At 48.8% G+C, this 16,256-nt stretch overlaps 1 protein-coding gene across 2 annotated transcripts in view; it reads right to left on the bottom strand.

Moving 5' to 3' along the window:
* Positions 1–16,256, bottom strand: part of VEPH1 (ventricular zone expressed PH domain-containing 1) — a 65,037-nt gene that overhangs the window by 33,777 nt on the left and 15,004 nt on the right. For both annotated transcript variants that reach the window (XM_010144909.1, XM_010144908.1), the window contains exons 4-6: positions 11,821–11,990; positions 10,149–10,358; positions 2,446–2,666 (exon numbers count right to left, since the gene is read on the bottom strand). In XM_010144909.1, the coding sequence (XP_010143211.1) occupies positions 2,446–2,666; positions 10,149–10,358; positions 11,821–11,990 (601 nt within the window). The remainder of the gene's footprint in view (positions 1–2,445; positions 2,667–10,148; positions 10,359–11,820; positions 11,991–16,256) is intronic.

Raw genomic sequence — 16,256 nt, forward strand, 5'->3', positions numbered from 1 at the left:
CTGGAGCTGGGAGGGTATTCCCAGGCGACGGCTGTACCAGTCCCTTGTACACCAGTACAAATCAGAACAAACTCCGCTGGAATCGGCAGAGAACTCTCACTTCAGCCTTACTGACTGTGCCACACTTGCTCTTGTCTGACTGAGCTGATACTTTGCTCGTACAGGCCTGAAATGTAAAGCCAAATAATTGGTGAAAAAAAGTCGGTGTTTCACTGGGATCTCTCACAGCCACGTAGAGATTGCGAGAAGGTGCCAGTTGGGTCACAGAGGGTGGGGGAGAATAAAATAAAATAAACTCCACGAAGCAGCAGATGGAAAATAAGAAATGGTTTCAGGAAGGTTTGTTTGAAAGGGTCCAGATCCCACTGCAGCAGCCACATCCTGGGACACCCTTCCTTACCCAGAGCAGCCTCAGGAGCAGGTTTTCCTGCCCCTCGCTCCTGGCTACGCTCACAGCCACCTCATAGGGAGCGGGCTGCATCCCTGGCACCACCCTGGCTTAGGAAAGCAGCAATTCATCCCCAGAGACGTTAAAAACTGGTAACAGCAAACCAAATCACCTGGAGGACTGTTTGGTTTAAGCGCTCTCCACTGCAGACATACGGCCAAACTCTGCCCTTCACTGCCCCAGAGCAAACCCCGAGAAGCTCCACTGCAGCCCTGGGATAAGGTGGGTGCCTGGTGCCTCTTCATGCTCTCCCCGCTCCAGAGCCCAGCCCCTGAGCCCATCGCAGCCCCCAGACTCCGCAGATCGCGGGTACATTTCCACCCACTTCCACGCCCAGCTGTGTTCAAACAACCGAGCATGCACCAGCCACAGCCCTTGCCTTCCACGCTCAGTATGATCAATACAGCTTGCTTTCCTGAAGGAAAACAAGAATGTTTGCTGAAAAATCCACTGAAAGATATTATAATTTCCTCCCTTCTCCTCCACCAGACTCTCCACCCAGACTGTATTTTGCAGCTGGAACCACACTCAGGTGGAAGAAGTGGCTTCTCCTCCTCAGCAAAGCAAGTTCTTCACAAAGGGGAATTCTAGAAAGAAGTGGGGAAAGCCGGCAACAACGCTAATGAAAACCCCTTCTGCCTTCCCACTGCTTTTACCAGCTCTAGAGAGAAATGAAAGCACAGAAGATAACAAGGAATAGAAATATCACAGAGTTTTAGCAAATGATCTGTCTGCCACGAATGGCGGGACTCCGAGGGCTGCGTGAAAAATTCCTCTGCCGTGCTGCAGCCTCTGCCCCTCCTGCTTCACCACAGTTCCCCCCCACCATGACCTTCTTGGGTCCCTTCACTAAGGAACATCCAGCACACTCCTCCTCACAGCTGAACTTGACTGGTTCAGAAAATGTGGATGTCATTTTGTGCTCGCTTTGTTACCTCCACCTCGGCTTTTTCACGATCTTCAGTGAACCCTTTGCTAAAACGAGTGCCGAGGGCTCTGTTTCAGCTGGGGTTTGCGCCACCAGGTGAAGCCTGGCCATTTCTCACAGCTTTATTGTAAAACGCGGGGCTGTGTCAGGGCTCCTCTCCTCTTTCATGTTTAACTCTCTCCAGGATACCAATTAATCGTCTCTCAAATGACCTCAGTGTTTTGGCTCCAGCTCCACCAGCCTGTCTCCAAGGCCATCCTTCATGGTTATGAGTTTTCTAACATCTGTGTTACTTTTTTTTTCTCCCACGAATTACTACTCCTTTGTGCCCTCTTGACCCATTCCAGTCTACACAATGCTAATTATAAGCCTCTCCCTAATCAAAAGCAACTACCACCGTATATTCCAATCACACACGCGGATTCTGGTGGTGACGACTGCAGCAGCTCCCTGTGCTCTAACCTCAGGATACGCATTTGAAAGAGGCTGAGGGAGCACAACATCCTTCTGCACAAGCTTGAGAAGGTTTTTTTCAGACTTTGCTAGCAGTCCTTTATCAGGCAGCTACGCCAGTTGCTCCCAGCAGCTCCGGTGGTTATCTTCCAGAGTAAACTCAGCAGTAACTGTGCAGCCTGACTTCACCGAGGTATTTTTAACCGAAGCTTTTTAGATTGCCTCAGTCTGCTTATCTGAGACATGCCTTTCTTCCTGTTCAAGTGCTAAAACTTGAACAGCGTCTTCTTTTCTTCAGTGCCAAATGATGCAATTTCTGGTGTGTGATTGAGAGATTGTTGTGCCTGGTGGCACGACGCCGGTGACAGCAGAGCGCCTACGGCTCCTACAACCACCCTTTGACTACAGATTTCTGCTTCATTGTCGCTGATCCTTATACTTGCATCGGAGATGTGTACCTTGATGCACTTCAAGAAGGGGCGTTACCCATCAGGTGTCTGTCGACTGTTTTGTGCACTTCCCTGTATCACAACTTGGAGAAATTTAACAGAAATTTGTCCAGCCTCGCACAGCCACAGAGACAGTCGTGGCTTTACCGTACAAACACCCCCTTTACCTGGCTCCGGACGCGTTGTCATTCTCCAGCTGCCGGACGAGGAGCTTGGCTATGGCAGTGAAGCTGTTGCTCATGCGGTAGATATCTCTGCTCTGGCTGCCCAGGATGCTCGAGAAGGTGTCAGTGAGAGACTTAATTTCCAGCAGAAGGATGTGGTGAAATGAGTGCTCCATGTTGGCCAGTTGGTTCACCAAGTACGTCAGGCATATTCTGGCTTGTTCCTAGACAACATGAGGAGATAAAAACAATTTAAACAAATTAATGATTTTTCTTGTGCAAGGGAGGACTGTGTGGATGCTGCTCACCAGATCACGGTCACTGGGGAGCAGTGGTTACCCCACGGCAACTAAAAAGGCAACGGCATCAAGCGGAGGGTTTATTTTTGTGTACTGCTGACATTACATTTACTCCTCCTGGTGTTACCTCACCCAGCCCAGCCCAGTTCACCCAGTAAACCTTGTCTCTTCCTCAAACCTAGAGTCAGAGTCCCTAAAGGCTCTTTGAAGAGCCCTGCTCTGCTCTAGGGAGGTAGGTGAGCCTGGGGCTCATCAGAGTGATCAGAGCCCCAGCAGCAGCCCTGGCTCCCCTTCCATCTTCCAGAAGCCCTATGAGCCTATAGCCAAGCTCCTCCACCTCCCTGGACCCAGCTTCTGTGCCTCTGGGTTTTTTTGGTATTTTTTTCTCCTTTATTCTGTGCTGTTTGTGGCAGACATACTCTCTCGTACAGGGCCAAGCATCCACGCTGCTCCAGTTCACAGGGTCTTCTCCCCAGGGTCTTTTTCCTTGTGTCTGTACCTGACCTGTTGCACACTGAGCTCACGGAGGCGTTAGCATGGACACCAACATCTTAACTTGCCAGCAGACCTCAGCCTAAGAGACCCTGCACCCCGGACTGCCCACTGCTGACTGTGGGTTTGTGTCGTCGTTACATCCTCACTGCGTTAATGGGCTAATGTCCAGATGATTGTTCTGTCCACGTAGCTCTCCGTAACTGCAAATAGCCCAGGGCCACCAGGTGATCGCAGGGAATTCTATGTATGCCGTTAGCTGTTACAAACACTTTGCCAGGAGTGAAGCTCTATTTTTCAGACCCTAAAACGTTTCCCAATCACAACTTCCTTTCTGGACCTGTTGGGTGTCGCTGATTTGCTGTATTTAGCAGTGTCACCTAAAAGCCTGTCATCACCGGTGCTCCCAGATGGAGCCAGGCTCCTCCAGCAGCGGAGTGAGAGGACTATCAGCATCTCTTCTCGCTAATGGCGAGGTGTTAGAGAACTTTGTCAGCCACAGGGGTTCTCTCCTTTTGCAGCAGTTCCTTCAGGAGCAGCGCTCAGAGCAGACCTGTGACTAACACCACGACAAAGAGAAGTTTAACATGAGACTGTGCGTTGGGATCCCTCCAGGAAGGTGTTGTCTGGCAGCTGTATCAACCCCTGCCAGCATGCTGAGCTCTGACAGAACCCTCTAGCCAGTTTCGCTGGCCAGTTTTTCATGGGAATGTGATCTCGCCAATTTACCAGTGAGTACACATCCCCCACAACTTGGGATTAAAGGGGCTGCTTCAGGTTATGATATTACCCACGCAAATATTTTCTAGCAAAGGTATTTTATCATCCCTGCTTGCCAAAGTCACACAATTCCAGCTCCAACCCTTTCTGTAGACACGTGTACAAATGCACACACTAAGAGAGACACCCCAAAGGTGAAGAATCCCAGTAGGGTTCCCCTGTTCTCTGATAATTGTCCTCAGCAGATCAGGTTCCACACTCCTAACAATACCCAAGTGGGAAAAGCAGCACAGAAAGCAGCAGTTAACTGGGGTAACTGGGTATGGCTCCACTCAGCGACATCCACGTGGTACCCGGCAGATTGTCACAGAAACTGGGAGGTATTTTGCTGCTCTGAAACACAAAAATAAGGCAAAAATAAAAAGTTCTCTTCTTCCCAAGGGTTAGCAGAAAAGTCGTGAGCCACACACATCCTCCAAACACCGTGGGGTGACGGTGTTATTGCCTCTTCTCTTCTGGGACCTTGTAACGGGAGAGAAAAAATTGCTGCAAGTTTGATTCCAAATATGGCTGGGCCATAAAAATACATGGGGGACTTGGGCAGAACGCGGCCTGAGCATCACAAGCCAGACATTTTTGAAGGAAAAGTCAACTGATTTCAAACAGAAGAGGATCTGCTACACCGTGCCATGACAGAGACAAATGAGAGAAGCGTCTCAGACAAATTGCTTCCCTTCAGCCCTGTAGGGAAGAACCGCCACTGCACCTCGCATGGGCTGGAGCGACGCAAGCAGCTTTTTTCCCAATGGCTTGAAAGAGGGTGATTTTTTGGTACATATTTACTAGTTTATTTGGAAGACGATCCTCCCTCCAAGAGATAAACACAGGCTCAATTAACATTTAAAACACATTTTTGTTTCCTAAACAAACTCTGCAGCAGACATAACTGGAAGAGAAATTTTGACCATTTTCATGTTGCTTTGATCCAGCTGGAGCATCTCCAGCCATGCTGAGATGCTGCTACTTGCCTGGAGTGAGGTAAAAGAACAATAAACTCTGAGTAATATAATACGTAACTGTTATACAAAACAAAATTACAGCAGCAGAGCTCGACATGAAAGCAGTCATTAGCCCTGCCACAATTTTTATCCAAAAATTTTCAGAAAGCCTCTTGGGATGTACACAACCTGTTGTTATTCTAGCAATGCTTATTTTATGTATTTGTGTATTTTTTCATAAGCATCCCTCGCATTTTACGGCATTACATCTGCCAGGAGGTGAAGATCTGAAATACCAGCACTGAGGTGCAGCAAAGGAATCTGCTTTATCTTAAAATCAGGCTCAGGAGACTACAAAGAGGGATCACAAGGCTGGCAGAAGTTACTCCGATCTCCAGTTGGTTCAAAACATACAGTTATTGGGAAGAAAAAGTGATGAAAATGTTCAATTGACCTACGCCCCAAGGTGGTGTTTTGCTTCGCACAAATTTATGGTAAAGGGACAAGTTCTGATTTCAACCTCACCCTCGAGACAGCTGCTGACATCAGCAGAAGCGGCGTATCTGAACAAGGGGGCAGCCTCTAAAATAAAGGGATCTCTTTTCAGCCCCAGCTCTCATCTCTCCAGGGGTCTGTCTGAACAGCCACGGTAGAGAGGGCAGCTCAGGGAAAGCACAAGAGGCTGCTTCTAGAAGCCAGCAGAAAGGATTTTCTGCTCTCCATACCCTGAAGGGCCAAGTCTCCACCCTTGCCACCTCTCTTCCCCAAGTAAACCTCCCAGTGAAATAAAACATCAATAAATAAAATTCCAACACTACCTCCGTTGTTTCCTTTCCCGCTTGTTTGGCTTGGCCGGGAGGGGGATGATGGCGCCGACTCACGACTCCAAGTAAGAACTAGCAGCATGTCCGTAACGCGGCTCCGTTACAGGAAAAGGAAGAGGGGGAGAAGCGACAACCGAGGCTTTCAGGGCGGCATTGCCATGGTGGGCTGCGAGAGGAGCCCGTCAGCAGTGCCTGTGTCTGCACTGCTGCACTGCCCTGCTGCTCGCACCCTTCCTGACCTAAATAAAGTCACTGGCTGCAGTAACGCTCATACCTTCGCAGTGATGCTTTTAGACCAGTTATTGTTTTAATCCTTTCTTGTGGGTGCGCTCGCTGACACACGCTTCAAGATCTTTCATGATGCCAGATGTGTTTCTGCTTATTTTATTGCAGGCTGATCATCTGCGCTGCTGTGAGTGACCAGAGACATCCGTGGCATTTTTTCTTTCAAAAGGGCTGATCTGTATGGGAACATCCACAGACACGACCCATCTCCTGGCTCACAACAGGCTGGGGGTAAAATCTGCACCAGGAACCACTGGAGTAAAGTGAACAGAACCTTTACAAGGGAAAAGGAGAACTGTGAGAGATCCACTGTCTTACTCCACACACAAGAGCCACAGCTTCGGTCACCATGTCTGGTCTGATGCAACCTCTGGCAACTGTGGGCCAGTGAATGTCCTGCCAAAGCAGCCACCCAACACAGCTGTAGGCCGCAATGCACTCACATTCCCTGAAATAACATCGAAAGTCCTTAGGGCGAAGTGACAAACCTCACAAGTAGAAGGTGAGAGGAAGACCATCAGTTATAATGTCTGTGAAAGAAGAGGGAACTTGCCCTGGGAAAACCTCAGGTGATGTGGGGCAGCAGGTCATGTCCCACGAGGCAAAAGCCCCATGAAACAAAAGTGTTCAACAGGGGAAAAATGGGAAGTTTCCCCCAGATCTGCCTACGCACTGCCCCACCCCCCAGCAACTCCAGCATAAGTTTTGCACTAAGGATGGGGCAGCCACCACCTCTCTGGGCCACCGTGGGTAACGCTTGTAGCCACACGTATCCGCACAAACCAACGGATTAAAAAAATATTAGGAGGAAGTGTTCTGCAAATCATTTCTTTGTAAACCTTGCTGTGGTCTATAATTTCCAATAACGTATGAACTCCAACAGGTCCAGGGGTTCCTCCTTATTCTTGGAATTGGTATAAAACACAACAACAAACAGCAAAATAAATTCAGTCCCTTCTAAGTAGCAGAACGCAGCAGAAAAGGGCCCCCTGGGACACTGGCTGGTTCAACATGCTAAAACACAGAATCTGAAATAACCCCCTGAATCGTGAGCCCAGCTGTGTTCCTTTCAGGAGTAGCCAGTGACAGGCTGCAAAGCTTTGGGGAGATGCTAGCTCTTAAGTACCAGCCACAGAACTAACCGTGGGCAGCTGCAGGTGAGCAGCGGTGGGTTCTTCTGGGGTGATGTAAGAAAAAACAGAGAGAACAATAAATGGCATTTGGCTCACAGGCTAGTGAAGCGATTTGGGCTTCTCCCCACCCAGAAATAAGATTACAAAGCCAAATCAGTCTGGTTTTGATTCTTACATGATAAATTGCATTTTAAGCTACCATAAAGCTCAAGATCAGCAGAAACAGCAAGTGTAGTGTCTCCCCGTGCTGTACCCGCAGCGATCAGGCAGCTGTTGCCCAGCCAATATGCACCCAAACCTAAGAGCCACAGGAGAGAGGACTGGCCTTACTGCAGCCCTTGAAGCGGACGCACACCACAGCCCTCCATGCCGTTGAACCGGAGCGTGGAGGGGCTGCCCCGATGCCCTGCTCCTGCCCCACGCAGTGTCTCCCACCAAACTCCCCACTCCACAATAGCCATTTAAATAAATGCAACTGGCTCAAAGAGTCCAAATTATCTGAGTTGTTACAGGGTTCTGTAAAGGAAGATTTCCATTTAAGCTTGCCTGCATTTTGTTTTACCTCCAGCAAGATGCACCAGGGCGTAACGCGCCCTGCCACGGCTCTGCCTGCACCGGGGTCAGCGATGTGCTTCAAGCTGCATCGCTGCTCCCTTGTCACCCAGCAGAGCCGTTGGCCCAGCCACTGGCGAGCTGCGGTACGGGGCACAGAGCCCAGCCCCGGCAACACCCACTCTGAGGTTTAAGGCACTATCTTTGGTTAGAGGCCAAAAGAAACTATTTTTTCCGGAGACAAAAGCCTCTCTGGAGATTCTCCACTGACCGCTGATGAAAGCGCACCGAAAGAGAAGGAAAGAGAAGAACTGTCATCTTACAGGCGGAAGATGGATCTGTGGAGGGTTTTCCCCTGCACAGCAAAGTGACATCTTTTCTCCATTCCTCCCTCCAAAGAGGCCTCCAGCGGAGTCAAAGTAAGGACAACCAAAGAGTCCGAGCCAGAAAGGCAAAAGCTACAGTGAAATCTCCACCCTTTCCACAAACTCCAGCAGCCCCAGAGCAAGGCTCTCCTCAAGGACCACTGACAGGACCCGGGAACTGCGGGACTCGGCAGTTTGCTGAAATAACTGCTGCAGGTTACTGCACGGCTGGCATCGGTGCCACACTTCGGCAAGCGGTGAGATTCTCACACACCGCTCGTGCTCTGCCCTGTAACGGAGCTGTGGCACAGCCATCAAAAAGTGAATTATGTACCAGAAACTCCGAGGTCAGCAGAACATTATTTTTGCCTTTACAGAGCCGTGATTTGAGGTGGAAGGAAAATGTCTATTAAAAGTGGTGAAAGACACATAAGCTGAAATAAAAACAAATAAGCTGAAAATAAAATCTCATTAAAAATCATGATGTGTCATATGCAGGTTTAAGCAGTTTGGTGTCCTCAGGACACCCACCTTGGGGTAGTAATCTCCTCCAGACTGGATTTTTCTTTTTTTGTTTTTTTTTTTTTTTTAAGGAGCTGGGTATGTAAAAGGGGTCTCGTCAGGGTCTAAGGCATTTCCCAGTCCCAGTGGGACAGGGGTCTAACGTCAGCTCTTCATGAGCAGCACCCCTCACTGCTGGGGATGCAGGGAGCCCCAGGCATCAGAGCTGGTATTCTGGGGAGGGCAGAGGGCTCTGGAACCTGAGACCTGCCCAAGGGCTTCTGCCCACACGGCATGTGAGTGCCCTCAGCACCTGGGATGGGTGAACATCACTCCCACAGCTGGATCACACAGTTCCGAGTACAGCAAAAACCTCAGAGCACGTTCACTCCACTGCCATGAAACTCCCATTTTTTAGGAGTTTGTCAGTGCAAATCCTTTTCAGGCAGAATATTCCCATTGGGTTAGATCCCAGACCAAGAGCCCAGCATCACCATGGAGTGTTTGTGTTATAAAGACATTTGTCTGAAGTATCCAATTAACTATGGCTATGAAGCCAAAGGATGGGGATTACACTGCCCGAGGAAGCTCTTGCTTCTCCGCATGACAACAGCGTTCCTGAAGGCTATCTGCATCTCAGATATGGTATCATACTAAGGGGGGGCAAAATAGGCTTTTCTGGTTGTCTGCCTTTCGTTTCCCATGTAGGTACAGCCAAATCCTTTTCAGGCAGAATATTCCCATTGGGTTAGATCCCAGACCAAGAGCCCAGCATCACCATGGAGTGTTTGTGTTATAAAGACATTTGTCTGAAGTATCCAATTAACTATGGCTATGAAGCCAAAGGATGGGGATTACACTGCCCGAGGAAGCTCTTGCTTCTCCGCATGACAACAGCGTTCCTGAAGGCTATCTGCATCTCAGATATGGTATCATACTAAGGGGGGGCAAAATAGGCTTTTCTGGTTGTCTGCCTTTCGTTTCCCATGTAGGTACAGCGCAACCTTGCTCAGCCAAGCCCCTGGGATAACGACAGTGCGGGCTGTTACCAAAGGGGAGTTCTAGACGTTCCATAAAAAGACAATTCCTATAAATTTATATGTACACAGACCAGATACACAGTAAGTAATAGTTTTTATATTTATTATTACAGCTATGAGAATTTAAATATTTATCTTTATGCTCATTAATCTCTTCTAGAAAGCTTTTCTTTCCCACTAAGCTGAACCCCATTTCTGCAGAGACCCTTCGCTACGTGGCTGTTCCTTGGGTAGATCAAAGCACAGACTCAATCACTACTACGCCGCATCGGATTTTTCTGGGACTTGCTCTCCTGGCCATACTAGTGGTATTAGTCTAGACCTATCGTGATTTTATCGTGACCATCTTACGACCAGGAACATGTTCTGGTAGAGCAGCCTGGTTACTCGTGAAGAACAGAATACTTAGATATGTTACTTCATACAAGATTTAGAATAGAAAAAAACCAAAAAACTATCCAAACAACTCAACTAGCTGCTGCTGGTTTTAAACTTACCTCATCAATACGTCCAACAGCTCCAAAGATCTTTGCTGTTTGCCCAATCAAACTTGGGAAACTCTCACCAATTTCTTTCAGTGTGGGAAGGAAAGAGACTAAGGCTGCTGGTTCGTAGCTGGATATTTCTACAAGGATGTTTAGAATAATGTCGCTATGGTTGGGGTCTCGCAAGTGTGCAAAGAGGAACGGAATACACTCCTTCAGCACCTATTAAAAACCAGACAGAAACAAATGGTGAATCTGTTTTTTGGTTGTGAACACAGAACCAAAAGAGGTGCTGTAAGTCAGAAAGCTGGAAATAAACCACCAGACTGTGATTTAGTAAAACAGTTCTCCACCCTTGCTGCCCTTTGCATGGAGCTATTGCTGAGGTCAGTCAAAGTTCAGCTCAACATATGGAATAAGGGTAAGCTGTAGCCTTGAAATATTGCAGTTATGCATATGTAAGGAAGGAAATGCACAGTTGTTAAAAGAGACCAAAAAAAAAAAAAAAAAAACCCTCACCAAATATCTCCCTTGCTCTGGGCCAGTCCTTTGCTTTATTGATGAAAACAAGGTAAGATTGAGCCTTCCCCGGTGAGACACTACATTAAAGTACTAGGAGAAATTCTTGGATTCCCCTGGAAACTAAATAACGCAACAAAGTTAAAAGCTAGAGCAGCGTAAAAACCAAGAGGCAAGATCCTCACTGCACACGAAAATGCTGCAGGGAAGTTGTCAGTTCTGTAACAGCACCGTTTTGGTGAGGCCGAGGTGGAGCCCTCAAAGCCAGCTTCCCAGCAGGATGCAGAGTACCCAACCACCTACCGAGTGCTCTCACATAAACACACAGATCGAGGGAAACATCTGCGTGAGAGACAGCTCGGCGCCGAACCGGGCTGTACAGTGATCCGCTCCTCTATTATTCCGTGGAGGATTTTCAGATTTAGCCTGTCAATGCCTATTGCTCCGGCCCAACAGTGCAGGGGGGTGGCTGAGTGAACTGTAAGCAGTAACAGAGGATAACAAAACCCCTCAGAGGGGCTGGCTCCAGCATGGAGCCCCCCGATAGCCAGCGGTGCACTACCGCCCCCTCCCACCCCCTCACCTGGGACTGGGCATTACACAGAGTTCCCTCGGCTGCCTGCAGAAGGACTCACCGCTGGGCATTCTTCTTTTCCAAAGATCTTACCCGTTTCATGAATCACAAAGCAGGTAGTTCTGTGCCTTGTGCTAATGCCCTGGGTGCTGCCAGGGACCTGTGATTTCCCAGGCGTGACATACCCTGCCTTACCCAGCTCACTTCTAATTAGCTCCTAAGTCACTTTAATTCCCCTCAATATGCAATTTAAAACAGTTCATATATTCTAGCAGAAACACAGCTACGGGAATTCAAACTCCACTGACAGTGCAGGTGCCAAACAAGTTGAAAACAGTTCTGGTTTAAACACAGCCTTTTTGGTCCAGCAGAGTCATTGTTGTGTTCTCTTTACGATTAGAAGGAGGGTTTGGACTGGAATTCAGGAACTCCTGGGGAATTAGCACAGGAAAGGACTGTCACGCCTGCTACGGGATCCCTCGCTGCTCAAGGAGCAGCGCACAGACAGACCCTGCCAACGCACCCGAAACAAAAACTCCCCCAAAAGGAGGTACAGCGTGTAGCAGTGAGACATCCCAAACACCAATTTACCCCCAGTTCTTTTTTCCTCGCCACGATCTGGAGGAGCCTGAGGAGGTGGTGGTGGTGCTCGGCATGGTCCAGCTGAGCCATCAGTGCCGCCAGCTCCCGCAGATGGAGGTTGATCGGCTGTGGTTGCTTCTCGTACAGAGCAGGCAGGACACGCAGCAGCATCGCGTTCCCTGAGAGCAGAGCAGAGGGGAGGCTGGTGACTTCCCCCAGAGCTGGGGAGAGCCCTGCAAAGGCAGCGCACACCTGGAGACACCAGTTTTTACGAGTCATCAGTACAAAACCAGGGAGGCATAAAACCCACTGTAGAAAAATACAGACTGTCCCAAGAAGCCCAGTAAATAAACTAAACAAGATGAATCATTGCAAGTATAATAATGTAGGTGTGAAAAAAGAAAATCCTATGAAATGTGATTTTTGTTCTGAAGTGCAATATCACAAGCAGGCTGCTTAATGAGCTATCAGATTTGGATGGTACTGTCGAGTCCTAGAGCAAACTAAGGGTGATTTTTTTCTTTTTGGTTGATTTAAACAAAAGAAGAAAACAGGCTAGAGAGCACATGAAAGCTGTATATTATTTCTCCTTTGTTGAGATTCAGACTTTCAAATTAAATAAGCAGCATACGGAAAGGATAGAGAACGAAATACACGACAGGCAGTTTGAACACAGATAGTCAGGGGTGCCATTTCCAGGACCAGAAAGCAGCCAGAGTCAACTGCAGACCGATACACGCAAAACCCTCTCTCACACGTTTTCTTAAGATGTCTCTGCGTAATTTCCTTGGAAGCCCAGGCTCATACCAGCATGTCCAACCTCACCATGCTGCACATGCCTGCCTCAGTATATTCACTTGAACAACATATGGGAAACATCTGCCTGTTGCGATGGCTCCTTTCTGTAAACCCTTGGAAGTCCTGAAGGTCTCTCTGGGTTTGGTTTCCACTAGGAACTAGCTCTCTGACCTACTGCTTTTTCTCCCACTTCAATCTGAGCCTTATAGTTTAGGAAGATAAGCAGGTCGCTTTGTGGATGGTAGGAAGAGGCTATGCGGGTTCAGACTGGACCACCCCATGCTCTTGCCAAGCCCAGCAAAGGCACCCCAGGACACTGTTAGGTCAATACAACATCACCTCTGAGCCAAGAGGCTACACAATTCAGCGCAGCTTCAGACAGCTTTTAGTCCAACAGCTTGTAATGACCCCTAAGGGGTCCTTCTCTTCAGAGGAGTTGCCTCCTCTCAGCCAGCAATGCTCCTGCGGCATTTATTTGGCTTGAAGAATTGTTGGTGTCTCGCTGAAGCAGCTCCAAGCCCTCCATACGACTCCCACCGGGTGCAGACCCGACCTCCAGCCCCACAGGCAGGGTGGATTTCTGTCACGGCTTGTTCTCTATAAAGCACAAAGGCTGTTTGCAAAGGAAAGAGATTTGCTGGTGAAGGACCCTGAACAGATCAGCTGTTCAGGTCTGGCCATTCGCTAGCCACATTCTTTGGGCAAATCTCTGACTGACATTACAAGTGAGTCTGTAACAAAAGCATCACTTAAACGAGCGTCAGGAACACATTGCAGGATTCACACAAAGCGCCGGTTCACCCTGAGTTAGAACTAAAACAGTGAGAGGATGCATTTACATCAAGCTTTCTCACATTTCAAACTCACATCCGAGAGTGAAACTGAACAATTTTCTAACCGAATACACCAAAATTTATGTTCTTCTCCAGGTAAGTTGGTGCTGACAGGAGCAAGTCATGCCTTTGCACTTGGTGTGTTCAGGTTCCCCTGGAAGGTTCCTGCCCATGTAGGACAGAGCCCTTAAGCTCCAGCTGAAGGTCAGCAATGGCTCCAGCTGCAAAAGGGGAAATTTCCTTGTTCCTGGATGGGCAAAGTTCATCTCAGCCATAAAAGCAAAAGAATTTGGCAGAGACTAACAAGAATTAGCAGCTTTAAACAGAAGAGCTGATCCATGCTGTTGCTTCAGCTGGGATGTCCCAGGCAGGAAGGTGTTTACAAAGTGAAACTCATCGTCCCATCGCACTGGAGGTGCTGGCTGTTTGAGAGGAGCAATGCAATTTGACACGATGCACCGTGATGGACTGCAGCCATGAAAGTCCTCTGAACAAAACTACTTGGTCCAAACGCAAATTTGGGCAGTTCCTACCATGGACGGTGACTATAAACCCTAATCAAGAGAAACAAAGAGGAAAGGCAGTTGAGAAGCACCCCCATTGCTTTGGAGCGATGTTTATGCGACCTCACGGACAAGGAATTGCTTTTAATGGAATAACCTGTGTGTACAAACTGGTAAACAACCCAAGCAGACGTCACGACTTGCGTCTGTTCTCTGTATAACTTAAGAAAGGTCACAAAGCACAACCCAGTTCCCTATTTTCATATTTCAGGTTCCCTCCAAGTACCTCTTGTCACACCCTTTCAGTTTGAGGGCTTTATGCACGTGCAGTGCACCAACCCTGTGATTCTCAGAGCTCCGCTGGTCAGAGGCGATACCATGTCTGTTCCAAGTAATTCCTTTTTTTTTTTTCCAGCTTGCTTCATCCGTCCCAGTCTAAACTAAGAGCCTGAAAAGTATCTTTGTTGTCTGAGAATGGAAAAACATCATACTCCACTCCTTAACTACCTTCTTTCCCTCTTCCTTCCCCTACCACCCACTTTCCAGACGCAGTTTCCTCCAACTCTCCACGCAGAACACACGCTGCAGCTCCGTAAAAACTCACATGTGGTTGAGGTCTCTCACATCAGGAGGGAGGAGCAGCACGTTCTGCTGGAGCAGCCCCAGCCGTGCGCTGCCACGGTGCCAGCCCAGCCCCAGGACCATGCTCCGGGTGTGCTTTGGCCACTGTCCCAGCATGCGTGATGAGCTGCAAAGGTCTCCTGGTGCTGTCTCTGCTCTGCCCAACCAAGCAGCGCAGAGAGCTTGTGAAAAGCAAAATGCAAACTCTGCAACGGTATCAGGACAGAAGGAGCTCTCGAAGCTACGCAGCAGTGTCATGACATTCACTCCAAATCAAGCATTCAAAGAGAAAAGCTCATGCACCAAGACTACGTTTTTCCCCAAAACGACTCAAGTTGGGCACATACCTCCCCTAAACGTCCACCTCCATCTTACTGGACTTTTGAGGTTTCTAATCTATTGCTGTGACGATGCTGTTGATGATTTGGTTCGCAGCACAGCAGCTGGAGGCTCCATGGCAGCAGCAACCCCACATACACGCAAGGGGAAACAGCGGGGAGGTTTGGTACGCAGGGCTAGCACAGTGCCGTGGCCAGCAGCCCAACACGCAAGTAGCCCAGGTCTGGCGCGGGGAGACACGTACCTCCCACTCATGGCCCAGGTGCTGGAGGCAGAACAAGCAAGAACAGAAGCACAGGGTCCTCTTTATACACTCCCGGGGAGAGCGATAAGGGGCTGAACTGGAGACTCACATGGAAAGGGAACACAGACCACAAGTCAGATGCAATTATGGTTTGGGTTTTTTTTTTTTGCTACTCTCTGAATATTTCATAGCCGATATATAAATTGTACCCAATATCTATTGTAAGATACCTGATATATAATTTGTTACTCCCAATCTCACCTAAGCAATGCACCTCTGAAATAACTAATGGCCCACTGAACGGAAAAGCTTTCCAGGATTTAAACCAGACCAACACCAGTAACGCTTAGCACTAGATTAACGCCTAACCCAAGCGTGCCTTATCTTGTTTTTACAAAGGGAACAAAAACGTCCCTAACCATGCAGTGGCCCATCTACACGCTCTGACACAAGACACTGGCAGTGATGGATTATCCACATAGTGACGATGATGTTGGTGGTAATTAAGGCAAGAAAAGCAAAGGTGTCTCTATGACTTCTCCCTTATGGAGAAAAAGCACTGAACTGTTGGTACATCACAGAAGGTTTCAGACATAACTGTCAAAAAAAAAAAAAAAGCTACGCTATGTAGGTTAAACTACACAAGTGTACCCAAACCAGCTGCAGGCTCCTTTACTTTGCCTCCGGTGCCCCGGCACACACAACTACAACAGGAGCATGCAAAGCACCTTCCTTTTCCTCACACAGCCCACACCAATAGGGGGGACGCAGCGAGGGCTCGCAGGCAGCGCGCTCCACGCGGTGTCATCCCTCGCTCCTGCACTGCTGCACATTCCAGCAGGCTGCTCGCGGGGGGGAAGCGGCAGCTCGCAAGAGCAGCTTTCCCCGCTTCTTCCCCTCCACCAGTCGGGACAGCCCCCCCAGCGCAGAGCTGGAAGGCTGGAGCTGAGCGAGCTGCACGCCCCCTGCTCCCCTGCCAAAACCAACAGCCAGAAGTGCTCTTATTACACCCCTGGCACCAGCGTTGCTCATTCATTCAAGCCGAGGAGCTCGCAGTGTTTATTAGGGGCTCGATGCGCCTCACTCGCAGTCGGGCGCCTACCCCCA

Source organism: Buceros rhinoceros, unplaced genomic scaffold, assembly GCF_000710305.1.
Source record: "Buceros rhinoceros silvestris isolate BGI_N320 unplaced genomic scaffold, ASM71030v1 scaffold7051, whole genome shotgun sequence".
NCBI lineage: Eukaryota > Metazoa > Chordata > Aves > Bucerotiformes > Bucerotidae > Buceros > Buceros rhinoceros.